Raw genomic sequence first — 22,012 nt, forward strand, 5'->3', positions numbered from 1 at the left:
TTTCACTATGTATTGTCATAACCGTAGGCAGAACGGTAGCTTAGTTAATTTGATTAGATGTTTTAGTTATTAACAGATGTAGGAATTGTGATTTAATGGCATAACTTTTGAAGTAACGATAACTTCACCTGCAAGGCATATTTCAACGGACAGCACTACGTTTTAAATTATACTTGAGGTATTTGTGACAGCCGGTTTCTCATAACGTATCTTTTTCTGACTAGACCAGACAGATTTTCCCCAGAGTTTCTATTTATTTTGTCATGGATGCTCACTTGTCTAGTTGGAGGAGCGTGGCGAACTCAAGCAGCTGAACTGGCGTTTCCTGCTTGCTGAGGTGCGCGCTGCACGGGGTCGGTTAGATCCTCTAGGTGAGGTGGTAAAATAAGTGAAGCGGACCTCTGTAGGATTAGAAACCATGCGCCAACTGAGACCCATGTGAGAGTTCCACAGGTTATAAGGCTCCTCGTCCCCACGGTTTTGTAATGGGACCTGGGAAGCTGAGCAGCTGTATTTTTAAAGATAGTTCTTATAATAAAAGAAAAAAAAAATCCTTGCTCAGAGATGCATGTAAAATTCAAGTGTACTTTATTTCTGTTACTCTGATAGCCGACCCTTCAGCTTTTTTTCTTGAGACCTGGATCCGAACTCTCTGGCTGTACCTGTGCGCTGTAGGACTGTAACTATTCGGTGTCACATGGCGCCTGCTTATTGCACCAAAACAAGTGCTGTAGAGCTGACATACTTTTCTCTTCTGTTAGCATGAAACCTGGAATTCAACCAGTTTTCAGACTTCCTATATTACAGTGTTGTTTCCCTACTTCATAAAGTAGTGTGGTATGCATGGTTTTGTTTCCTTATTAGCCGAGTGAGCTATTGATTCTGAAGAGACGAGGCAACTAAAATTCCTGAACATGGAGCTCCTTTTTCCAAAGGGGAAAAGCCCAGAAGAACGCAGGATTTGAATTTGCAAGGAATAGTTTGTTCTCACTTCGTACTGCTCTGCGTAATCCACATAGAAGGACCACATAAAGTGAATTAATGGCGGTCAAGTTTTATGTGTGCTTTTATATTTTGTACAGCTGCTTAAAGCAGTTGCTTTCAAACTTTATTACGGAGTTTCCAAGAATCACTAAAGTGCTTTGGATTGATTATGAAAGCATTATTTACATGAGAGCTGCAAGAAGGGGTTAGAGCAGCAGGGCCAGCCGGCTGAGGAGGTCAGGATGGGGAGCACGTGCTGCTCTGACCATTCTCCTGTGGAAGGAGTGAGGTACCAGAGCAGGAACTCGAATGTGGAAGTCCAGCTTCTTCATAAAAGTCATCTAACTCCAGATGCTTACCCAAAATGTTTCTAGACAGCAAGAGAGCAGGTTTCCTGCAGCAGACAGGAACGCCACTAAGAGAGAGCAGGAACAACCTTAAGCACCAGCAATACGAATACCCAGTGGCACTTGGGTGCCTTCAAGTTTGTGCTGGTGACTGCTCTGAATTTCCCTTCCCAACGCGGTTGTGACGCTGAGTAGCCCTTATCACATGGGTGTCAGGAGGACTTGCTCACGTGCTGAACACAAGGCATGAAGAGGCATCAAGCACAGAGGAACGTCTTTCCCTCGTTGATGGAAGCAGACGGTCTGAAATGTGTTCTACTTTTCCAGCTTTACGTCCTTCCGTAGGATGTCTGTCTTTCTCAGATTCAGCCACGCAGTACCGCATTCGGTGTACTTACATACCCGTAGCAGTAGCAGCATCCTTTGGGTGTGCAAAGTAATGGCTCTCAGAAGAAATGCAAGAGCCTGCTCAGAGATGCTCTTACTTCCTGCCCGGAATCAGCACTTCTTACAAAATCTGAAAGTCTATGATAGTCAAAAAAATTAAATGATACAGGAAAGTAAATTACGCTTCTAAAGAGCGCCACTGATTTTGCTTTCACTGTAAGCTTGTTGTAATTAAAATAACTCCCTATTATTCCATCCATGCTTTTACTCAGCTCTGACGCAGCAGCTGAGCGCAGCATCTGTCACTGGTACTTAGATAATAAATAAATAAAAGGTAACTTTGACAAATAGACGGTTCAGAAAACGATGAGAGCGAGTGGAAGGCAAGCTGTACAGAGCCCACAAGCACAGTAAACTGGCAAAGACAGCCACAGCGTGACTATCGTTGACTCGGAAGGAACAGCAGACATTTAGGACGGTGTCTTCAACTTAAAGACGAAGATCCCATGAGAACACTGAAGACGTTCAAGTCAACAACCCCTAACCTAAGCATCCTAGAAATCTGAAGCCAGGACTGTAAGGTTGTGAACACTGCATGGCCACGTTTGTAATCCCATGGGAGGAACTGAGTAGTGAGGTGGTATCACCTGGAACCCTCTGTCCATCTGTACATGGTTTAATTTCAAATGGGGTGGGACCAACGCATCGCTTCACCATCCCCTTCCAACAGATTCCACCTTCAATGCGATCAGCCTTCCAAAGAGCTTGCTGATTTACTGCTTTCTGTAGGATTTAAATGGATGTAAATAACTAATCTTGGACACGGTATTCTCACACATTTTTAATAAAGTGCTCAAGAGCAGGTTAAGCACTGTAATAAAATCTCCCTTTTTTTTAAGCTAGCACCGAGTGGCCTTTTTTTTTCCCCGTTCTACAGAAAATCAGAACTAATTACATGTAAGCACAAAACAGGGGTGTAAAAATGGACATTTATTACAACTAAACCAATGGGACAGTACGACAAAGGTCAAACAAGTTTATTTGTCACAATCACAACAAAGCTTAACCCAGCCAAGCACATACAAGTGACAGTGTAAACTTCAAAAAATGTTTAATACATAGGAAATCGCTTCAGGTTGGACTTAGGGTAATTTCACAACTTCAGCCTCACATTCTAACACCGCTTGAACCTCATCTATCCCTGCCATTGCACACTGGGAAAATGCAAACAGCTTTTGTGTGCCTTCAGTTAAACGTGGTCTCTAGTAGTCTGGTATATTTAAATCCCAGAAATGGCTTAAATGGACAAAATTTGCATGCTTCAAGTTCTTAGGCCCCACTCTGGCACAGCTACTGAAGCGTGCAGCCCCAAAGCCAGCCCCCCTCTGCCCTGGCCAGCCCCTCTGCACCTCTACCAGGATCTGGATCAGGGAACGAGTGTCAGAGCCAACCCTTTGCTGGTGGGTTACGTTTAGCATAGATCAGATTGAGCCACCAGTCTAGCTCTCCAGCTGGCTGTGTAACTGCTTGTGCTAGCACCACACGACTGCTTCCAGCAACAATGCCAAAGCTAAGTCTTACGCAAACACGTATGGCGCCACTTGAATTCTACAGTGAAGTTCCTAGGATGGGAAGAGAAAGAAACAAAGCTGAGCATTCTCAGGGACTGTGCACGCACACAGTAGCGCTCTGCTACTCCGAAGGGTGCCACTACCTTCTCAGATCTCAAAAGCATACATCAAACAAATTTCAAGTGAAACAGTTGTAACGTACAACTTCTGAGAAACGTCAAACTATTACTTCGTATCGCTTTACCCAATTTGCAATGAACGTAGTATACAAAGTTCTCACTGCAAATTAGTTGCTTCTACTGCACAGTTTTTAAGGGATGTGTCACATGTGAAAGGTGTAAGTCAAGAAAAGCCATCAAAATTAAGCTGACACATTTTCTTAAAGGTGCTCATGCACCCAATTAAAGCGTAACTACAAAACACGAATAAATACAAATTAATTTGCAGAGTTCAAAAGAAATGCATAAAAACTCCCTTTTGTAAAGCTCCCATGTTCAAAAGTATCCCATTTTCATTACGCACCTCTCTATGCAGTCAAAAAGGTTACTTCCTTTGTTGTGTTCAAGTTCAGAGCAAGCCAGCACTGGTTTAAAAATGCCTTCCCTATTTTCACATATTTTTTCCTTTTTAACTACATGCATTCCCTTTTTGATACAGTAACTTGCACAGTTTTGATCAAGATAATTACATGTAAATACACTTTCACTGCTAGTAAATGATCAGCTTGCAGTTTTCTTGCAAAAAGCAATGTCGCCTTAACAGTTTTTACCAGTTGGATATGCAGATCCGAACAGGATTCTTTGGTATAATGGCAAATTCAGAAGTAAACAGTTATTTCCAATTGTAATGCATTAACTGAAAAAAGCAGAAGTACCGCAGCTACTGACTAAAAATGCAGATGAACAAAAAGTCTTTGGTTGCATAAACACAATTTCTACAACATCTCATACTTGAAGGTGTCCATGTATTCTTTTCATTTAGATATGCTATGTCAATGGTACATTTATTTCCTGAAGTCATTTGCTTATAAAAACAGTACACTTATTGAAATCAAATGCTTTGTTGTTTTGTTTTGTTTTTTTTTTCCTATAAATGCAGTGAGAAGAGACACTGAGTCAAATTTAATTCTAATTCCCTTTCATTTATGATTTTTTGGCCTTTAATTTCTCGTTCCCTTTTCAAAGGAAGATTTCCCTTGTAGGCCTGAATGAAGCAGCTTAGCAAAACAGTAATACTGACAAACAGCATCTTACACCATTAGCTAAACATTACAATGAAGGCAGTGAACATTTACAGTATGAAACACTGAGATGTCATCAGCTGAAGTGAAGACTTATGTCAATCCAATTTCTTCAAGTACACTACGTGGGGTCTCTGCTTCCTATGGAGGGAAAATTTGAGATAGTGGTGAATGGATCCTGCACGTCTACTGAACAGTACCGTACATGAGAGTTAGTATGAAAGATGCTTAATTAAAAAAGAAAAGTTGAAAGACATGAAAGTAGAAAAGCACCGCGGTTTGCAAACATGGCATTAGCTGCACTTTTCAAAGTGCTGTTAATTAGATTGTCATGGTTCACGGGAATAGCTGGCAGATTTTATTGCCCTTAAGCATAATAAAGAGAAGCAATTCAGATGCACCAGCAGGGAACAAATCACAACCCAGTAATAGAGACACGAACGGGGGAAGGATGGGGAAGCATCTTGCAGTGGAGTTTCTCAGTTATGTTTGTGGTAAATTGTTTTGTGGGTCTCTGCTAGGGAAGAACGAACAAATGGATGAATGAAATGACTGACACTACTTAGATACAGTATCCATCAAGCTCTTCATAAAGAGCCAAGACTTTTTATGCTGGTCCTGTGCTTCCTTTACACAAAATCAAGTCAAGGTACCTTGGTACAGCTGGTGCCAATAAAGTGGAGGAATCACTAGGATTGGAATTGAATTCTTCTATACCAGGTGGAATACAAAATTTTTGGTCTTGGAAAGCTTTGTCTATAGACAGAGTAAGTTTTATACAAAATTCCAGCGTTATCATCAGTTTTGTATTCATTAACCCTACAGCAGCTTGGAATAAAAGTACTTTGGTATCTTAGATGGCACATTTCAATAATTATTAACAATATGATAGTAATTAAAAAAGGGATACTGTATCTTTATGGAAATGTAAGTAGTTTTAATATCCAGAGTATGAATAAACTTACTTTAGCATCCTAAAACAAGACATGTCATGAAGCAGGAAGAAAGCAGATAACAGTTAAAGCAGCAAACAAATTATGTTTCAACTCTTTACTAAATGTTTTTAACGATGATTTGTCAGTAAAATACATAACTAAAAGCCTTAAATCTTGCAAAACCCAGAACTTGGTCTCTACCAGTTCTGACCCTGTAGCACAATATGATCACATCCACAATCCACATTAAGATCAATTAATGTGTAAGTCTATTTAACGTTGGAGGAAAAGCAATAATACGTTAAAGCAAGTTCACTTGCAGGTAAAGCAGTGCTTGGAAAAGGCCACTACTGAATACTTTGAGGTGGCTCCCATGAAAAAAAAGCAACTTATAACTGGAAACAAAGTACTCAGTATTCAGTATTAAGGATGTAGGGTTTTCTCACTGATGCAATAACTAAATGTTCTTTGAACACAGTGACCTTGATAAAGACAGGCAGTATGGCAGGCTTAAAGATTTACAATCGTATTTTAAAAGAAATCCCCCAGAAGGAGACACTGCTTGAAGAGAAGGCTCTAGTACTGTTTTGCATTCTATTTAAAGGATATTCCTCTCCCCTTTCCAATAATTTCAAGCATTTTGCTTCAAAAAAACTCTAGACTTTTAACCAACAGAATATAAGTGAGGAAAAAAAAAAAAAAGAAGCTACAAAATTTAACTTTGAGAATTTCAGGTCTGGAAAGTATTTGTAATAAAACATTATTTCCAAGTTTTACATTGATTAAACGAGTGAAAATTGACCATTAGCCAGTGGTGAAGCAGTGTATTTACCAAATAACACACACAAAAAAGTTCCTGAATAACTCTGAAGAAATATTGTGCACCACTGCTACTGTCTTTAGAGCAGTTCAGCATTATCGTCCTCGCTTCCTGGCTGAAGTTGCAGGTAATCTTCACCAGGCGCATACTTAAATCAAGATTAAGTTTCTTCAGATAAATCAAGGCCCTCAGCTGACAATGAATTTAAAGCAATGTATTTCAAGGACATTGGCTACATGCCCACAGGTAAACCTCGCTGGTAAAACTCAGTAAGATGTTGCTGTTTCAATACTACAGCACTAGCCTAGAGGCAGACATGCCTTCTTATGCACACATCGACAACATTATCTCAGAGTTAACACCTAAAAGCTGGTGTGTTTTGCTGGAATAATTTCATTAAGACTTTTAAGAAATGAGTTCTATTTTGTCTGTATTACTTGTCTTTAGAAACATCAAACATTTTATGCAATTGTTATGGAATACATTCTACAGTAGTATACCCTATCTGCAGCTCAGAACCACCCAAGGCAAACAATGCAAATTTGAAATATATCGCAACACAGATGAGGAAAAAAGCCATTCACATGAGACAAAAGTGCATGCAATACTTTTATTTCAAACATGCCAGGAAAGCTAATTCATTACCTAGTCATTTAGAAGCAAGCAGCTGTATACAGGTAACAAGAAAAACAGCATCTCATTACAGCTCAGTGCACAGCATTTTAAGCCAACAGGCATGAAATAATGCAGGCTAAAGCAGCATTAACCAGACATTTAGACACATTGTTAATGTCTTAGAAAAAAAGGCAAACTTGGAAATGGAAAACCACCCCTATGACACTGATTTCTGCAATTTCAGAATGCTGCATGTCTAACCCAATCTTTTGTCCCATCCCCTAGATCACCCATCTTTATGTCAGTTTAGCGTTTGAAACGTAGTGCATTACCACATATAGGGTGCAGAGCTAGCTACTTACAGCCAACCTCAGTAGCCACCTCTTTGCTCATTACATTTCAGGAATTTTCAAAAATAGTACTAGTTTTAGGTGACAAAATATTCTCTTCTACTAGGCCAAACAGAGGGTGCAATATATGCTCTCTCTGCTCTGCTCACTCTTTATAACTCAAAGTTAATCATATTTATGCATGTGGCAGTTTGCTAATTCATACTGTACTCTGCATTTAAAACTACAAATATCAACTGATGGAGACATATTTCAAGTATTAAAAACCTTCCCCATCCTAATCACCCGTAAATGAGTGAACTTGGTTATCTCCTTCAGCAACAGCAGTTGTTGGGCTACTGACACCAGTGCTTCCAACACTGAAATACAAATGTAGCTTCCAGATTTACACAAGTCATTTTCACTGCCCTAACAATTCTAATTTCCCTCTCTTGTAGGCTAAGTCACACTGCTATACCAGCTTCAGAAAAGGACACTGGCATGAGCATCTTAATTAAGATGCACAGTCTATGCAGAATTATGTGCACCATTTAATACTTGTGTGTACATATGTATCAGTTCCACTACTACTACTCTTCCTTCACTAATTTTTCTGTAAATATCTACTGATATTAACAGTATGTTTCAATACCACCAATACTCATTTACAAGAATATTGTATGATTCTATGAACACAGGTCAAGTAGTGTTACAGTACAGGTGCTGCAGTATATAGATGTTAAGTTCATACAATTCCACAGAACTTATAAGAATTTAAGCATACACACAATAAAAAAAGTTAAACCATATGCTGACAAGCACAAGTTTTGTTGAAATGAGACGTGAAGAGACAACACTGTAAAACAGAAAGGGAAAAGGAAAAGTACAACAGCAGAGAATGGTTGTGGCATTCTATGAGATGTAAGATGACTGGATTCACCAAGCTGATGATAATGTTCTGTCATGAGTAAGGCACAGGTCTATCTCCTCTGAAATTCTGCATGCATGATGAATGAAGCCATTTAGTACACTGGGACATTAAAGTATTCATGACGTGGCTACAAAAGAAATGTACATATTCTTACACATAACAGAAAGGTAGATAGATATGCAAGGAAAAAAAAAAAGATTCTCTCCTGTATCCCTGACGTGAAAGGACATTTTATACAAAAAAAAAAGTATTTTATTTTTGACAAGTTTAGGGGGGAAAATAATGGTTTTACCCCCCTCCCCCATATGCTGGCAGCATCAACACACAGAACTTCACACTGTAATTACTGTAATGCAAAAGTCCAATGTTTCTTCTCAACCAAAAGTTGTTTTAAGCTGAGATCCAGAGATGGCTGATCCTATGCATCTACTATATGCTAGCCCCAGCAGCAGATACCAATTTCTGGCTGCTATCAGAGGCAGGGCAGCATACTGTAGGAACTTCTGACATCGCCTACACACTGGTATCAGGCCTCCAGATTGCAATTGTGAGAGGCACCACACCAGAGCAATGCAGCAGGGGGGACTAATCCAGATAAAAATCACCGTTCTTTTCAAGATTGCCTGTTTAAAAAATGGGAGGAATTGGAGACACCTATCACAACAGGCAAAGTTCTTTGCTTTTCAATTATGCCACTGAACTTAATACCCCAACTTTATTTTGTCAGCATGAACGTTAGCACACAATTTGTTGAAAGATGAGTTAGAAATCACACAACACTCAATATTTTTGGTACAAAAATCAGTGCCCTGAAGATACTATGCGATCGACAGCTATTGAGAAATGTCTGTTCTGGATATGCCAATTAAGCATCTTCTGGGAGGAAAAGCCTCTCCGCGTATTAGCTACCATCTTTCATTCAGTACCAATTAAAATCTTTGAACTAATGGAGCACCACACCCTGAAAATGAGTCTCAGAAAAAAACCGAGACAGTTCCCGGGACTTGTCAACCTATTTCTTCTGTCTCATGCATTTCAAAGCAATACTGTCATCTCAGTCGATCCACAAAACATATGAGCTCAAATGTTTTGAAGTTATCTCCAATTAAAAAAAAAATCCCCCCAAAGATACACTAGAAGGTTCACAGGATTTATACTGCTTTTTCAGGATCAGAAATTGGAACATTATTTCATAGGAGTTATTTAAAATCATTATGAACAAGCCAGCTACAAATCCAGCAGTTTGCAAGCAACAGTTGCAAACAAGTTATATGAAGTCTCCTGTGACGTGGGGTAGAACTCTGTGTACAGCAGTGAATTACAAATGGAATTTCAACTCTTAAAACCTCTTACGAAAGAGAAGTGACAATTCACAGTAAAAATCAAAATAAAACTTCAAACTGACAGCATACAGTACCAGCCCCAGTGTGCAGGAGCTTTGAGCCACCACAGAGTAACGCTAGAATTGATGAAGTCTCCACAGATAAAACATTCCTAAAGGTTATATTGGAAAAATGTTTTACTCACACCATTAGCATGACATGGATTTGTGAAGGCAAGTGAAATCCAGGCACACTGTAGCAATCTAAATTGCCAAATTGTTACAGTTTTCTATTTTCAGTTTCTACTTGCTATCAGTTTTCACACTGACAACAACAAAGACATGGAAGTGCTCCTTTTCTCTTTGTTTATTCACCTGGTTACTTTCCAGTTTCAGTACTTTTCAAACTACTGCACTGGTTTATTTTGACTGTACTATTCTCCCTCGTGCACCCCCCAGGTGTTCTCCACCCAATTCCTATTTTCCATTGTTTATAGCTTAAAGAATGAAATCTCTTTGATGTGAAAATCCTGGTACACAAAATTAGATGACTGGCTCAAATTACTCTTAGAGGATTAGTGTCTCATCTTGACAGAAATTTATTGTCAGCTGATAAGGCAAGATAGATTGTTAGATAGCAACAGGAAGAAAACGGTCATTTTACTCCTGCCAGTAAAAAGCTGGCAAAAAGCCTACGGAACATGTAAACACCACCTGCAACTAGTCTAGCAATAAGCTGACACTGTAGAGGTGAATCTAAAAGACGAAATGGGAAGGCAACAGTAACTGAGAGATGAAACGATAACAGCAATATCGTGAAACGGAAAGCACTGCAGTTTCACAGAGATCTCTGTATCCCACTGAGGACATCCTTGCACTTTACTACAGAGGGTGTCTGGTGCTGTGGAAGCCTGATAAACAACAAAAAGGAAAAATAGAATTGGCAAACCATTTCCAATCAGAGAAAAGCTTGACACAGCCAGCACTGTGCACTGGCAGCCTAGAAGGCCGACCGCATCCTGGGCTGCATCAAAAGGGAGGTGATTTTTACTGTCTACTCTGCCCTCGTGAGGCCTCATCTGGAGTACTGTATTCAGCCTCGGTGCCCCCAGCACAGGAAGGATGTGGAGCTGTTGGAGCAGGCCCAGAGGAGGCCACAAAGACAATCAGAGGGCTGGAACATCTCTCCTATGAAGAAAAGCTGTAGGAGCTGAGGTGGCTCAGCCTGAAAAGAAGGTGGCTCTGGAGAGACCTCACTGTAACCTTCCAGTACCCTCAAGGGACATACAAGATAGCTGGAGAGGGACTCCATCACAGCCTGTAGTAATAGGACAGAAGATGAGGGAGATTAGATTAGATACTAGGAGGAAATTCTTTACTCAAGAGTGTGATGAGGCTCTAAAGCAGTTACTCAGAGAAGCTGTAGATGCCCCATCCCTGGTAGCATTCAAGGCCAAGTGACATGCAAGTGGATGGTAACCTGGCTGAGGGAAAGGCATCCCTGCCTGCAGCAGGGGGAGGCTGTAACTGGGTAGTCATTAATGTCTCTCCCAGCTCAATCCCATTCTCTGATCCTATGAACTACAAATACCTCACGTGCTTCAGCTATGACCTTTTAAATTTATTACAGCATTCCCTGCCACACAGCCTCCAGAGAAGTGAAGGACTGGATACCAGAAAACCTGCTTGTGTAACCAGCATCTGGGTTATGTTGCCTTTCTTGCACAGACCTCAGGCTACATCTGAGCCTCTGAAGAATGTCCTTAGATCCAGGCAGCTATCTTTTTTAACAACTTTAAGTCTATCTATCTAGCAGCTACAGTTATTTTAAAAATTTGAGTCACATAAATATCTGGCCAGCCCAACTCTATGGACATTTTTCTCAACCAACTTTGTCATGACTAAACCTAATTAAAAATATTAGTCCTACTAAAATTAGTAGGGACTCCACTTAATCCAGTCCTCCAAACGGCATACCCGTAACATTATGCAGAGGTATTTAATCTGTTGAAGGCATCCAGCAATGGAAACTTTTTAATGTCCTCCAGGCAACCTATTCGAATGTTTCATTATCATCATCACCACTGACATTCTTCTAATTTCTACTCTAAATTTATTTTCTAGCCAAAACTTAAAGTTATTTTTTGTCTCTAGTGGACAAGAAAGCACTCCTTCCTTCAGGCAATAAAGTAGCAAGAAATAATTGACACTTCCCCAAGCTCAGTGTTTTGCACTGCTGACAGTTTTTGTGTGAACACTTCACACAGCAAAAGACTTCATGAATACTTGGCATGCTTCCTTTGTCATGTAAAGTTTGCATAAGTTTTACTTTCAGGATTTTTCCAATCAAAACCAGCATAAATCGAATGAAGGTAAGCCGTGCTAACACACAGGCAAAACAATACAGTGGACACCTTTTGATAAAGACTTGGTGATTTGTTGATTTTTTTCCCCCCTACCATCTAAACAAGCAAGAACAACAGACAAATGCATCATGAAACACACTGCAGTTTGGGAATTATTCTGTTTAAAAACACAATGTTCTTACAGTAGGTAGAGATTAATACTGACAAACACTTACTTAGCAATTCTTCAGAAGCAATTACCTTTTCTCACTATCTCTGAGTCTTTATTAAGAAATATTTCTAACAAGAGGCTGCTTCAGAACACTGCTATTGTTCACTTCAAGTTTCAAGGATTTCAAAATAGTAGAGCACCTGTATCCTAAACTTTGCTAGGTATTCAGAAGCTGCAATGACACAGTTATTCAGAAAGGTCTGCTACCCTTTGTAAGTATTTCCTCAGAGAGCCTAGAAAAACCCACAGGATCTTGGAAGTGTTTAACTATTAGGTATGACACTTTTGAAAAACAAAGTACAATACCACACCAGTGTCAACTTCAAGTCATGATCTTGTCTGCAATTTCCTATACACAGAGGATCAAAACAAAAAATGTTTACAACTGATACAAACTAGTCAATACAACACTTAATCTGTAGCAGCTGTCATCATGCAAGCCTTTCTCAGCAAAACGTTCTACAATATGCACTCTATTTGGGCTCCAAAACTTTACCTCAACAGACAGAGAAGGATACAACCTCAGATCAGTGGTGACCTGTCTGCCTCCCTCTGAAAAGCAGGAGTAAAAATACCCACAGAAACTTCATGAACTGTAACTGAGTAAACGTGGCTGCCTTACTTGTTGTGATCCACCGGATCAGAGGTGATAATCGCTCTGGGAGGCAGTGCATTATGTCTGCCAATCAGCCCCTACAAAGTGAGCTACAAAGAATTAACAGTTTAATCTTTAAGGAAGGATGATTCTAAAACATCCACCGCAGGCTCTGCTATCCCAACACAAGAACACAGATGCTTTAAGGAAACACTGCCACTGAATGCTCTGTATTGTGAAGCCAAGTTTTCCTCTTCCAGCGTCTGCATGTTTGGCAGGTTGCCACACTACGCACATTAAGATTCATTAGTGTTTTCTTCCTTTTTCTTCCAGCCTTGCACTGCAGATAGAGACTTACATTACTTATTCCCCTTCGCTTGAGGAAAGCATTTCTTTAAACTGCTGGGCTGAATTTCTGAAGGGATGACCAGAATACATAATCATAAGAGATATGTCACATCCCATATCATCCACATTCCTTGGTAACAGCACTTAAGCAGTTCCACTCCTTCCTGTTCCTGCAGCACTTTTCTTTCTTTGAAAGAATGTTTGCAGGGCTAAGTTGTTAACAAGGAAAACTAAAGCTGCTGACTGTCCACATGTTTTTGTAAATGAACAATTTAAACAGAATCAGTTTGAACTGAAATCCAGTTCTGGTAAAGCCATGTAAATATTTTATTGGGCATATAAGAAATAGGAAGAGAAAGAACAACAGAAAACTCCTCAAGTTCACTGCTGCTGAAGCTCCTTAACATGCTCCCACGACTCAAGCCAATAACAGGGCTGCAGTATTACATAAATACCTAAATTAGAACTTAACTACACAGACTTCATGGTGCACAGCAGACAGTAGTCAAGACAAAACATCTGGGAAACATAGGCCTTTTAAAACACAAATACATAAACTACTGTTGCAAAACGGTTAAATTTAGCCAGACTGTACAGAATAGACTACTTCTGAATATGTCTCATCGTGCTTGCAATAACTTAGTATGGGCAGAATTCAAAACTCTAGTAGATCTCCCTGAAGTAACCCTCAAAACCCAAAGCTTCCTCATTTAGTACATGTTTATGCTTGACAGAGTAATACAGATTAAGTAAAGTGAACCTGCATAACCTCTTAGTTAAGTATCAGGATAATCTGTGCACAGAAGCTTAATGAATCAAAGGCTCCTCTTGCTCGCAGCCAACCTTCTTTATCTCGGGGTATTTTTCTTTACCACTGAACACCCTCAATCTAATATATGAGCAACAGTAACTTTCAGCAGACGAACTATTGCTCTCATTAAGTGCAGTCATCTACCTGTTCACTTCTCCACTCACCACAGCAGACACCATTCCCATCTGCCCAAATTCTGTAGTCACAACAGGCAGAAGTAATGCTTTGTACAGTGACTACTGCTTTAGCTCCTTTCAGGAAAAAGTATTCCATGGGCATCTGCTAACAATGCTGTTTAAATCAACAGGGACAAAGCACATCTGAACAGCTAAAACCATGCCTGTACATAGAATCCAACAAGGACAAAATAAGGCTCAATTCTCCCAGCATTCTATAAGCTTGAGCTTGCATGTTCCAGAATTAGTTCTATAGCAGTCTAAGTCAGCAAAATAGATTAGCACTCCTAAGTAAAAGCTCTATACTCAGTGTAGTCTAAACCAACTTGTCCATACTTTTAGAAGTTCTAATCACAAAAAAAAATTTTTACATTTGCACAATGAAATACTAACCTCACCATGAAAATCACCTTTTATGCATAAACTTCTCATCATGAAGTAGAGGGAAAACAGTAATTGTGCAGAGAAAAATGTGGGAAAAATCAATTTCTATCACTGATGTTCCCTTCTAGTTTCAGATTACGTCCAGATTCATGCAAGTAATTCTATTTTGAATATGGGACTCTTGCTGGCTGTCTTAATTCTACACGTTTCTACACGTCTAATATGTAAGCATATTGGTTACTCCCCATTCCACAACACTGATCAACCACACAGTATATACTAAGTAACTTCTAAATAGTAAAACTATCCATACAACAGTGAATTTGATTTTGAATGTGTTACAAAATATTTGTCTATTACAGCAATTTTCTTTGGTCTGTAAACTAAACCCTGGCATCTATAAAGCTGCATATGAAATTATACATATTACTACATTTCCACATTACAAAAGCCTATATGTTTACTGAACTACTTGTACATCATGGTATCAAAGCAGCAGCAAACTAATTAAGTTTTCCTCCAGCAAATCATTTTCGTGTGTTTTAAACTTGCCTTATTTAAGATAAAATCTTACCTTTATTAGTAGGACTGCCACAGTGTACTCCATCTATGCTTTGGACAAAAATATGTTGCAATGCACTATATATGCAAATAAGCTTTGTTTTGTCATGCAGCATCTGGCACTTGATATACAGTCAACTGCAGCAGCACCCAGTCTTTTTAGGGCCTACTTTCTTTGCACAGCAGATGTAAACAGCTCATTTTCCAGTAAACACGCTTTTGCAAGGATTGATTGTAAGTAAATAAAGCCAAACATCAGTTTAGTTATTAGTTTTGGTATCCATTTCTCTAACTTGCATTATCCCATTAATTATCAACACCAAAAAGAAAGCTAGTAGAAGTCAGATGCTTCAAGTCGATGCAGTTAGTACAAAAAAGGAAAATAAACAGGGAACACTCAAAGCACTCTTCAAAGACCATCATGCAAGTGTTGCAGAAGGTTAAGCCCATCACCCATTTTTGTTTACCCTTGCAAGGATTTAATTACACGTGCAACAGTCTTTGCATAGCACCCATTTAATCCATGCCACCAAAATGGTAAACTTCGTAGTTACCAATCGTCTAGATGGGGGTCAAAAGGGCTAATGTCTTAGATTGCTCTTAATCATAAGATATCCTCAGACAAACCTCCCCAGTCTTCATTCTGGCTCTACAAACACAAAATCAAGCAGTAGTGAAAATATAATACCATCTACTTAAAAATAAATAAATAAATAAAACCTATTTACAGCTTATTTCCATTTAAATTAAAAGTTAGAAAAATATTCTGCAGCATATGCAAAAATGAATTCAGTTAGTTAACTTAGATTTACTTCGGCTATAGTTACTCATTAATGCAATTTTATTAGGTCCTACTAAAAGTCCACTGTTAAGAAAACAAATGCATCAATAAAGAACATATGTTCAAGGATTCCAAGGCGATGCATTAAAAAACTGCATTAGTTTATTTTTCATTTCTTAACAAGCTAAAGGATATAAGTTAGAGCTTATTCTTAAAGATGTTCGTTTAGGAAGGTTCACCTGTGCTTGATGAGAACTTAAAATCAGTTATTAGCGTAACCTTACCAGATCTGAGAACATAATAGCACAGGATAGCAAATTTATGTATTTAATCCAGTGACTGTTTAACACGCTGCTACTAACATTGGCATCCAAGTAAGATATGATCCATAGAAGGAGATAGAAGTTACATTCAATTTATCTACCACACTTCAATGTAAACAACTTAATTCAAGAGCTATGTAATGGCATTTACTCTTCTAGCAGTTACCTCCATTACTTGTCAAGTTGCACGTGATAAGCCAGTCACTTTCACGTGGAAATGACTGGTGCAAGAATTTGAAAGTTTTTACATTAATCCATACATTAATCTAATGTACTTAGTCTGAGAAAGCCTATATATTTTTCAATATAAGATTAGAAATCATACACATACCACATATCTTGATAACCAGTACCAAACGACTACTCTTATCAGACTGGAAAAAGAAAACAGAGCCCCCCCACACACCAGCAACGTACCTAACATTTGTAATGCACACAGATAAAGCCACAAAAATCAGAGCTTAAAAAACTAAACTTTACGGATCCCTCCTGGGGACATTCATACTTTTCTCATGTACTATTCTGCTGAGCTCTAAAAACATCTCCACTGGCTGTAAGAGTTTTAGTGCAGGATAGCAGTACTGCAACATGACACATCATCTCAGATACCAGAGTAAAACAGATTTTTCTTCTCACTAACTCGAGGTTCAAACATTTAGCTTTGCTCATTTCAGCATTCTGAGAGATTTAGGAAACATGTTCTATTAAAATGCAGATTTATGTGACCATTTAAAAGGGGCACTGAATTCTGAAGATAAGATACTCCTTACTGTCAAGAAATGTTGTACAGTTGTTCTTTGAATTTACTGTTTATTGACTGAAAGCATGAGACTAAGCTCCTGAAAACAACTATGGCTTACTCAGCAGAGCTAAAATTTTCATAACACCATGATGCACTGCTTCTATAGAAAAACAAAGAAAACTATTTCTGGAAAAATCTATCAGGAGTTCAGTGTACAGAGATAATAATCACATCCTTAATAGAACTATTAATATCAGTTTGGTACACTGATAATACACCCTTAACAGTTCTGTAAGAATTGCTTATATCAACAAATAATCAACTCCACAGAAAACTGTTAAGTAGATGTTGTTTAATAGTATTGGAATTCATATCAGAGAGCATATTGAGTATCTACCAGAAACAGTAGGAACTCTGTACTATTTTGTCATACTAGTAATTGCTTATAGTGTTTCAATTTGCAAAGCAAACTAAATGCACATCCAACACTTACATGGAAGATGCCCTCCTCACAATAATCTCATCAGCTTTTGATTTAAAAAAATAAAGTTACATCTCATGCGCGAACATGTCAAGAAAAAAAAACATTACGGAGATAGATTTATTAAAGTAAGATCCTAAAGGGCCGTGCAAAAGGTGAAGCGCAGACCAATTTCTATCATTTTCAGTTTGAAGTGAAGGACAGATTAAGGTTTGATCACGTTTCTGGAAAGACAACTGGATTTCTAAAACATTTAGAAATCAAAGCCTGCAAACCTATGCTAGTAAAGTCCTATGCTTCTTGACATCCCAAAAAGGGAGACATTTCCAAGAACATAGCTGCATTTAAATAAAGAAAAGGCAGAGAAAGAAGACAAATCCCACACCCCCCTCATACAAATTATTTAGTGTTGAATTATTTAAAGCAAAAAAAAAAGCAATCTCAAAATGGTAAGGGGGTGAAGTATGACACCTAAGTTGCTCTGAAAGTAATGCCTTCCTTTTATTTCCAATGAAACTGTAATAGATAAAAGAGCATCCTAACACTGTGTGATAGAGCATATTCTCAGTACTTTTCACATTTTTCAATACACTCATCATCATGAGCTATGGATTTTCATCAGCAATGAACAAGAAAGAGCCTGCATTCTACCCTCAGAAAAACCTGCACCAGCAGAGGTGACCCACTGTTGCCACTGCTGAAAAGCACCTCCCACCCCTCACTCACACTGTACTCATATCCATTGGCTGGTCTCCAGAAAAGTTCTGCGAGCATCAACAGGTGTCAGTGGGTGCCATTTTTTCCACACAGAGGAATTCAATTCTACGCCTTTACTTCATATGCATTTCCACGTCAGACACCATTTGTGCCAGACTGCCCCTCTGTTGCCATCTGTTATATGGCAATAAAATGTAATGGAATATTGGTGGTAAAGTTCAACCTCTACTGCCATATCACCACCTGCCTCTGACACCGTGGACCAACATAATAAAAAAGGAGGCATTACTTTCAGAGCAGCCCTTGCACGATGACTTCCTGCATACTCAATGCCACTTTTTCAAGAAGACATTTGAGACTGAAAAAAAAGTGAGGTTAGCTTCCACACCTCTCATTCCTATTTGGGAAAAAAAATCAGAGCTGAAGGTTCTACTATTCATTTTTTGGACAAACCCCTAACGCTTTAAACAAAATGCTATGATTTGGTAAGTATCTGCAAGACAGCCTATTCTATAGCACCAAGTGGACAGCTGAAAACTACGTGTTGTAAGCAAGGAAGCACCTCTGCTATCAAATATTACAGATCTTTCTGATACTATTAAAATAACAGCTAGTAGTTAGAAATCTGTTCATGACCATAAGAATAATCCATAGCACCAATAAATTGATAAGCATATTTTCCTAAGACAAAGTACAAATGAGTTCTCCCTATATGAAGCATATTATACATACAGTAACATATATATATTTGACTAGAGTGCTGTTCTACAATAGTTACTTTCTGAATGAAGTAAACATCTGTTCAACTCACGTGGGAAAGTAAACAAAAAAGCAATTGACCATTTACACATAGTTTTGAGTAATACTTTTAGTGACAAGCTACGCTAGTCTTTAACAACAAGCAAACAAACTTTTTATTCCGAAGACTGTAAAGAAGAATCTGTCAAGGCCAAGGTATCTTAAAAAAAAAAAAAAAAAGTAATTAAAAAAGGCCTTTTTCCACGTGTGCATTTTGTTACCTACTACTTTCAAGCACCTACAATTTAAACAGCACAATTAAGAAAACATGCAATACCTCAAAAAGGTAGGAAATAGGCACATTCCCAAATGAGAACTCTTTCCTAACATCCTTTTCTAAGACACTTATCAACCTATTTCACACGTCTCAAGACGCTGCTCACACAAAACCAGAAAGTGTTTCATTCTAGGTTCTTAAATACTGTCTCTAATAGGCACCATATACAAGATCACTTCTTTTTTGATCAATATATGAGGAGACAAGAACTTTTGTAGAAGCAGACAAGGCACACACTTCATACATAAGACAAAAGATCAAGCAACCTAACCATGCAACTAACTCTGCCCTGCCATAAATCCAGCGTTCTTAGAAAACCTATCAAAATACTACCACATCCTCCTTCAAGAGCTGAGAGATATTCCCAGTCAACACAGACTTCGAGTATTTCCCTATCCTTACATCATCAACTAACAGTATACCTTTTCTCAGACACAATATTTGTCATACAGCACCCTACAAACATCTTTAAAAATGAAATTGGAGACCATTATGTATTTATAAAATCTTTATTTATCTTATCTTTATGTATTCATAAATCTTTACTTATTTATAAAAAATCTTTATGCTCACACCCACTGTGGGTTTGCCAGTGCTAATGCTAACATTCCCACTTTTTTTTTTTTACATTCCAAGAACAAACTAATACACTTCACACTACCTTCAAGTCTACCATTTCCAGTTAACGCATTTCATCCCCAAGAAGAAGGTTTTTCTGACCAAATTTTCAGTGTCAAACCACTCTAATACTACATTCATTCTTATACTAAATGCACATAGCAAGTCTAAGCATCTTTCACAATTCAGCCAATATTAACAGACTAGGCACCACTCTGCGTACAGGATGAGGTAAGGGTTTAAAACAGCTAAGTGAGGCTGATTCATAGCATAACTATCATTCTTCATGTAGAAAGACTAGCAAATGCTATGAGAAGACAAACTGCAAGAGCCTAGCTAAAACATTCACACAGCTCCTACATTTTCAAGTGTTAGTAAAGCAGCGATGAAAAAGCGATCTGCAATTAGATGCACTGACTTTTTAACTGAGATCTTCAAAAGGAATTCTATTCTTTAAAATATTTTAGATGTTCTGCAAACAAGTACTGAAAGCATACCAAAAGACTAATGGCGGAAAAAAAGAGAATTCTGAAATAATTTCGTCAAAAATTATATAGGAAAAACACCAGAAAGAATTTTCACTAATGTTTAGGAACTTGTACCTACTTGAAATGAAGATCAGCAATTTTGTGCAAGTTTGATTTCAAATATAATTACCTGGTTTATATATTAGAATATTACCACTTTACCACAATTCTAAGCATCACTTTGGTTTTGCTTGATGGTCCAAGTAAACACAGCAAATTAACTTATAAATGGAAAAAGAATGGACCCTCTCCATAAAAGCACTGTGTCGAGTTTCATGCATTAAAAACTTTAAACATCATGAAATCATACATGTTTTAGCTCTTCTAAAGATCACACGTATACATTTCATGCACAGATACGCCAGGAGAAGAATTCTACATGAAGAATATAATTGAGTTGACTTCATGAACTACCACCTTTTCAGAACCACCTGTCTCTGTAATCCTTGGTTAAGAATTTAGAATTTCTATAGCAAAAGACAATTATCAAACAAGACACACAACAGCAGTGTTTTCAAAAGATGCATTTCCAGCGACAGATTTCCAATGAAGCATGCAAGCACTGGAATAGTTTTTACTATCACTTACGAGGTAACATCGTCAGCATTAATGACTGACTACTGATAAGTTACATCACGTACTACTGAATGGGAGGTAGGGAACAAATATCTGAACTGGTCCCAGTACTAAGAGCTTACAAGAAACTGAAGGTGAAAAAGGCTTAAGAAGTTAGCAGGTTTCAGTCATGTGAACTCTATCATTAAGCAGACTGAACAGCACCAAGAAACTTAATGATGCATTGAAGTAGGTGCTCAGAAACAGAGGCACATCCTGGAAAAATGCCACAGGAATACAAGTAAGCAAGACTATTAAGAACTGATTCGCTATTCAGCAATTTATGCCTCTGCATTTTCTTTTAACATTACTCAAACAGCCACTTAATGTATTTGTAATGATTTTCCTTTGTATAAGTACTCTGTACAGCTTTTGATCTGTAAGGTGCTTCATACATTAATGTATGCATCATTACTAATTAATAATGCTGTGTATTCAATAATAATTTTCAAATTAGGCAATACAAGTTCTCGGGTCCAAATAAAAGTCCTTTTGTTGCACATAATTATAATGTGACGTGGTCAAAAACAAACACATCACAACCCTGCAAGAAAAGGTTCCCATTTGGAATCAAAATCCATTTCATTCCAGCAGCTTTGAGGTACTCTGGGAAGCAAAATTAAATAGAAATACAAAAAGTCTCCACTTGTGGCAAACTACTATTTTAACAACCTTCTTCTTTAGACTCAGCATGCACATAGTAGCAGTTAATACCAAAAAAAAAAAGTCATCCACAAGAGAAGTCTAACCTTACTGGAAACTCAATTTAAATATCAACTCAAACCTGTACAGTCCTTGTAAACTAAAAAGCATATATATGGAGCAGTTTTATACTTGACTGACAGTCAGTATAACTCTACTAAGAAAGAAAAAAATCAATTAGCTTATTAAAATCGAACATAAGAATACAGTGGATCCATGGTCAACTGTTGGATTCCCATTTATTCAGAAAACAGTTAATAAAGCTTGAGAGAACAAAGAACATCTAGGAGATATGGAAAAGAAGAGTAATGAGTCTCTGAAATAAAGGGCATCTAGGTAATGCTATCATGGCCAGGGAAAAGTCTCCAGTTGAAAAGGTGATACTTCCTTTTGAGTGCACATTTTTAACTTGAAATTATGTTATATAAGTCTAAAAAGAGAATGCTAATTTCTTGGACAATCTCAGTAATTAATTCCTATTTTTGCTTTAGAAGAGCTC

At 38.1% G+C, this 22,012-nt stretch overlaps 1 protein-coding gene across 3 annotated transcripts in view; it reads right to left on the reverse strand.

Moving 5' to 3' along the window:
• Positions 1–2,693: 2,693 nt before the first annotated feature.
• The window catches only part of AP1S2 (adaptor related protein complex 1 subunit sigma 2), a 31,482-nt gene continuing 12,163 nt past the window's right edge, over positions 2,694–22,012 (reverse strand). Inside the window, exons 5-6 of one of the 3 annotated variants that reach the window (XR_010622498.1) lie at positions 15,487–15,581; positions 2,694–4,670 (exon numbers count right to left, since the gene is read on the reverse strand). Coding sequence is in view for 2 of the 3 variants with exons in the window: in XM_065741416.1 (XP_065597488.1) it covers positions 4,623–4,670 (48 nt within the window). In the remaining variant the exon portion in view is untranslated. Of the gene's footprint in view, positions 4,671–7,270; positions 8,287–15,486; positions 15,582–22,012 lie in introns of those variants that run through there. The other 2 variants (XM_065741416.1, XM_065741417.1) reach the window with 2 other exon arrangements.

This window comes from Cyrtonyx montezumae, unplaced genomic scaffold (genome assembly GCF_038088225.1).
Source record: "Cyrtonyx montezumae isolate F1298 unplaced genomic scaffold, pur_monq_1.0 scaffold_3, whole genome shotgun sequence".
Lineage (NCBI taxonomy): Eukaryota > Metazoa > Chordata > Aves > Galliformes > Odontophoridae > Cyrtonyx > Cyrtonyx montezumae.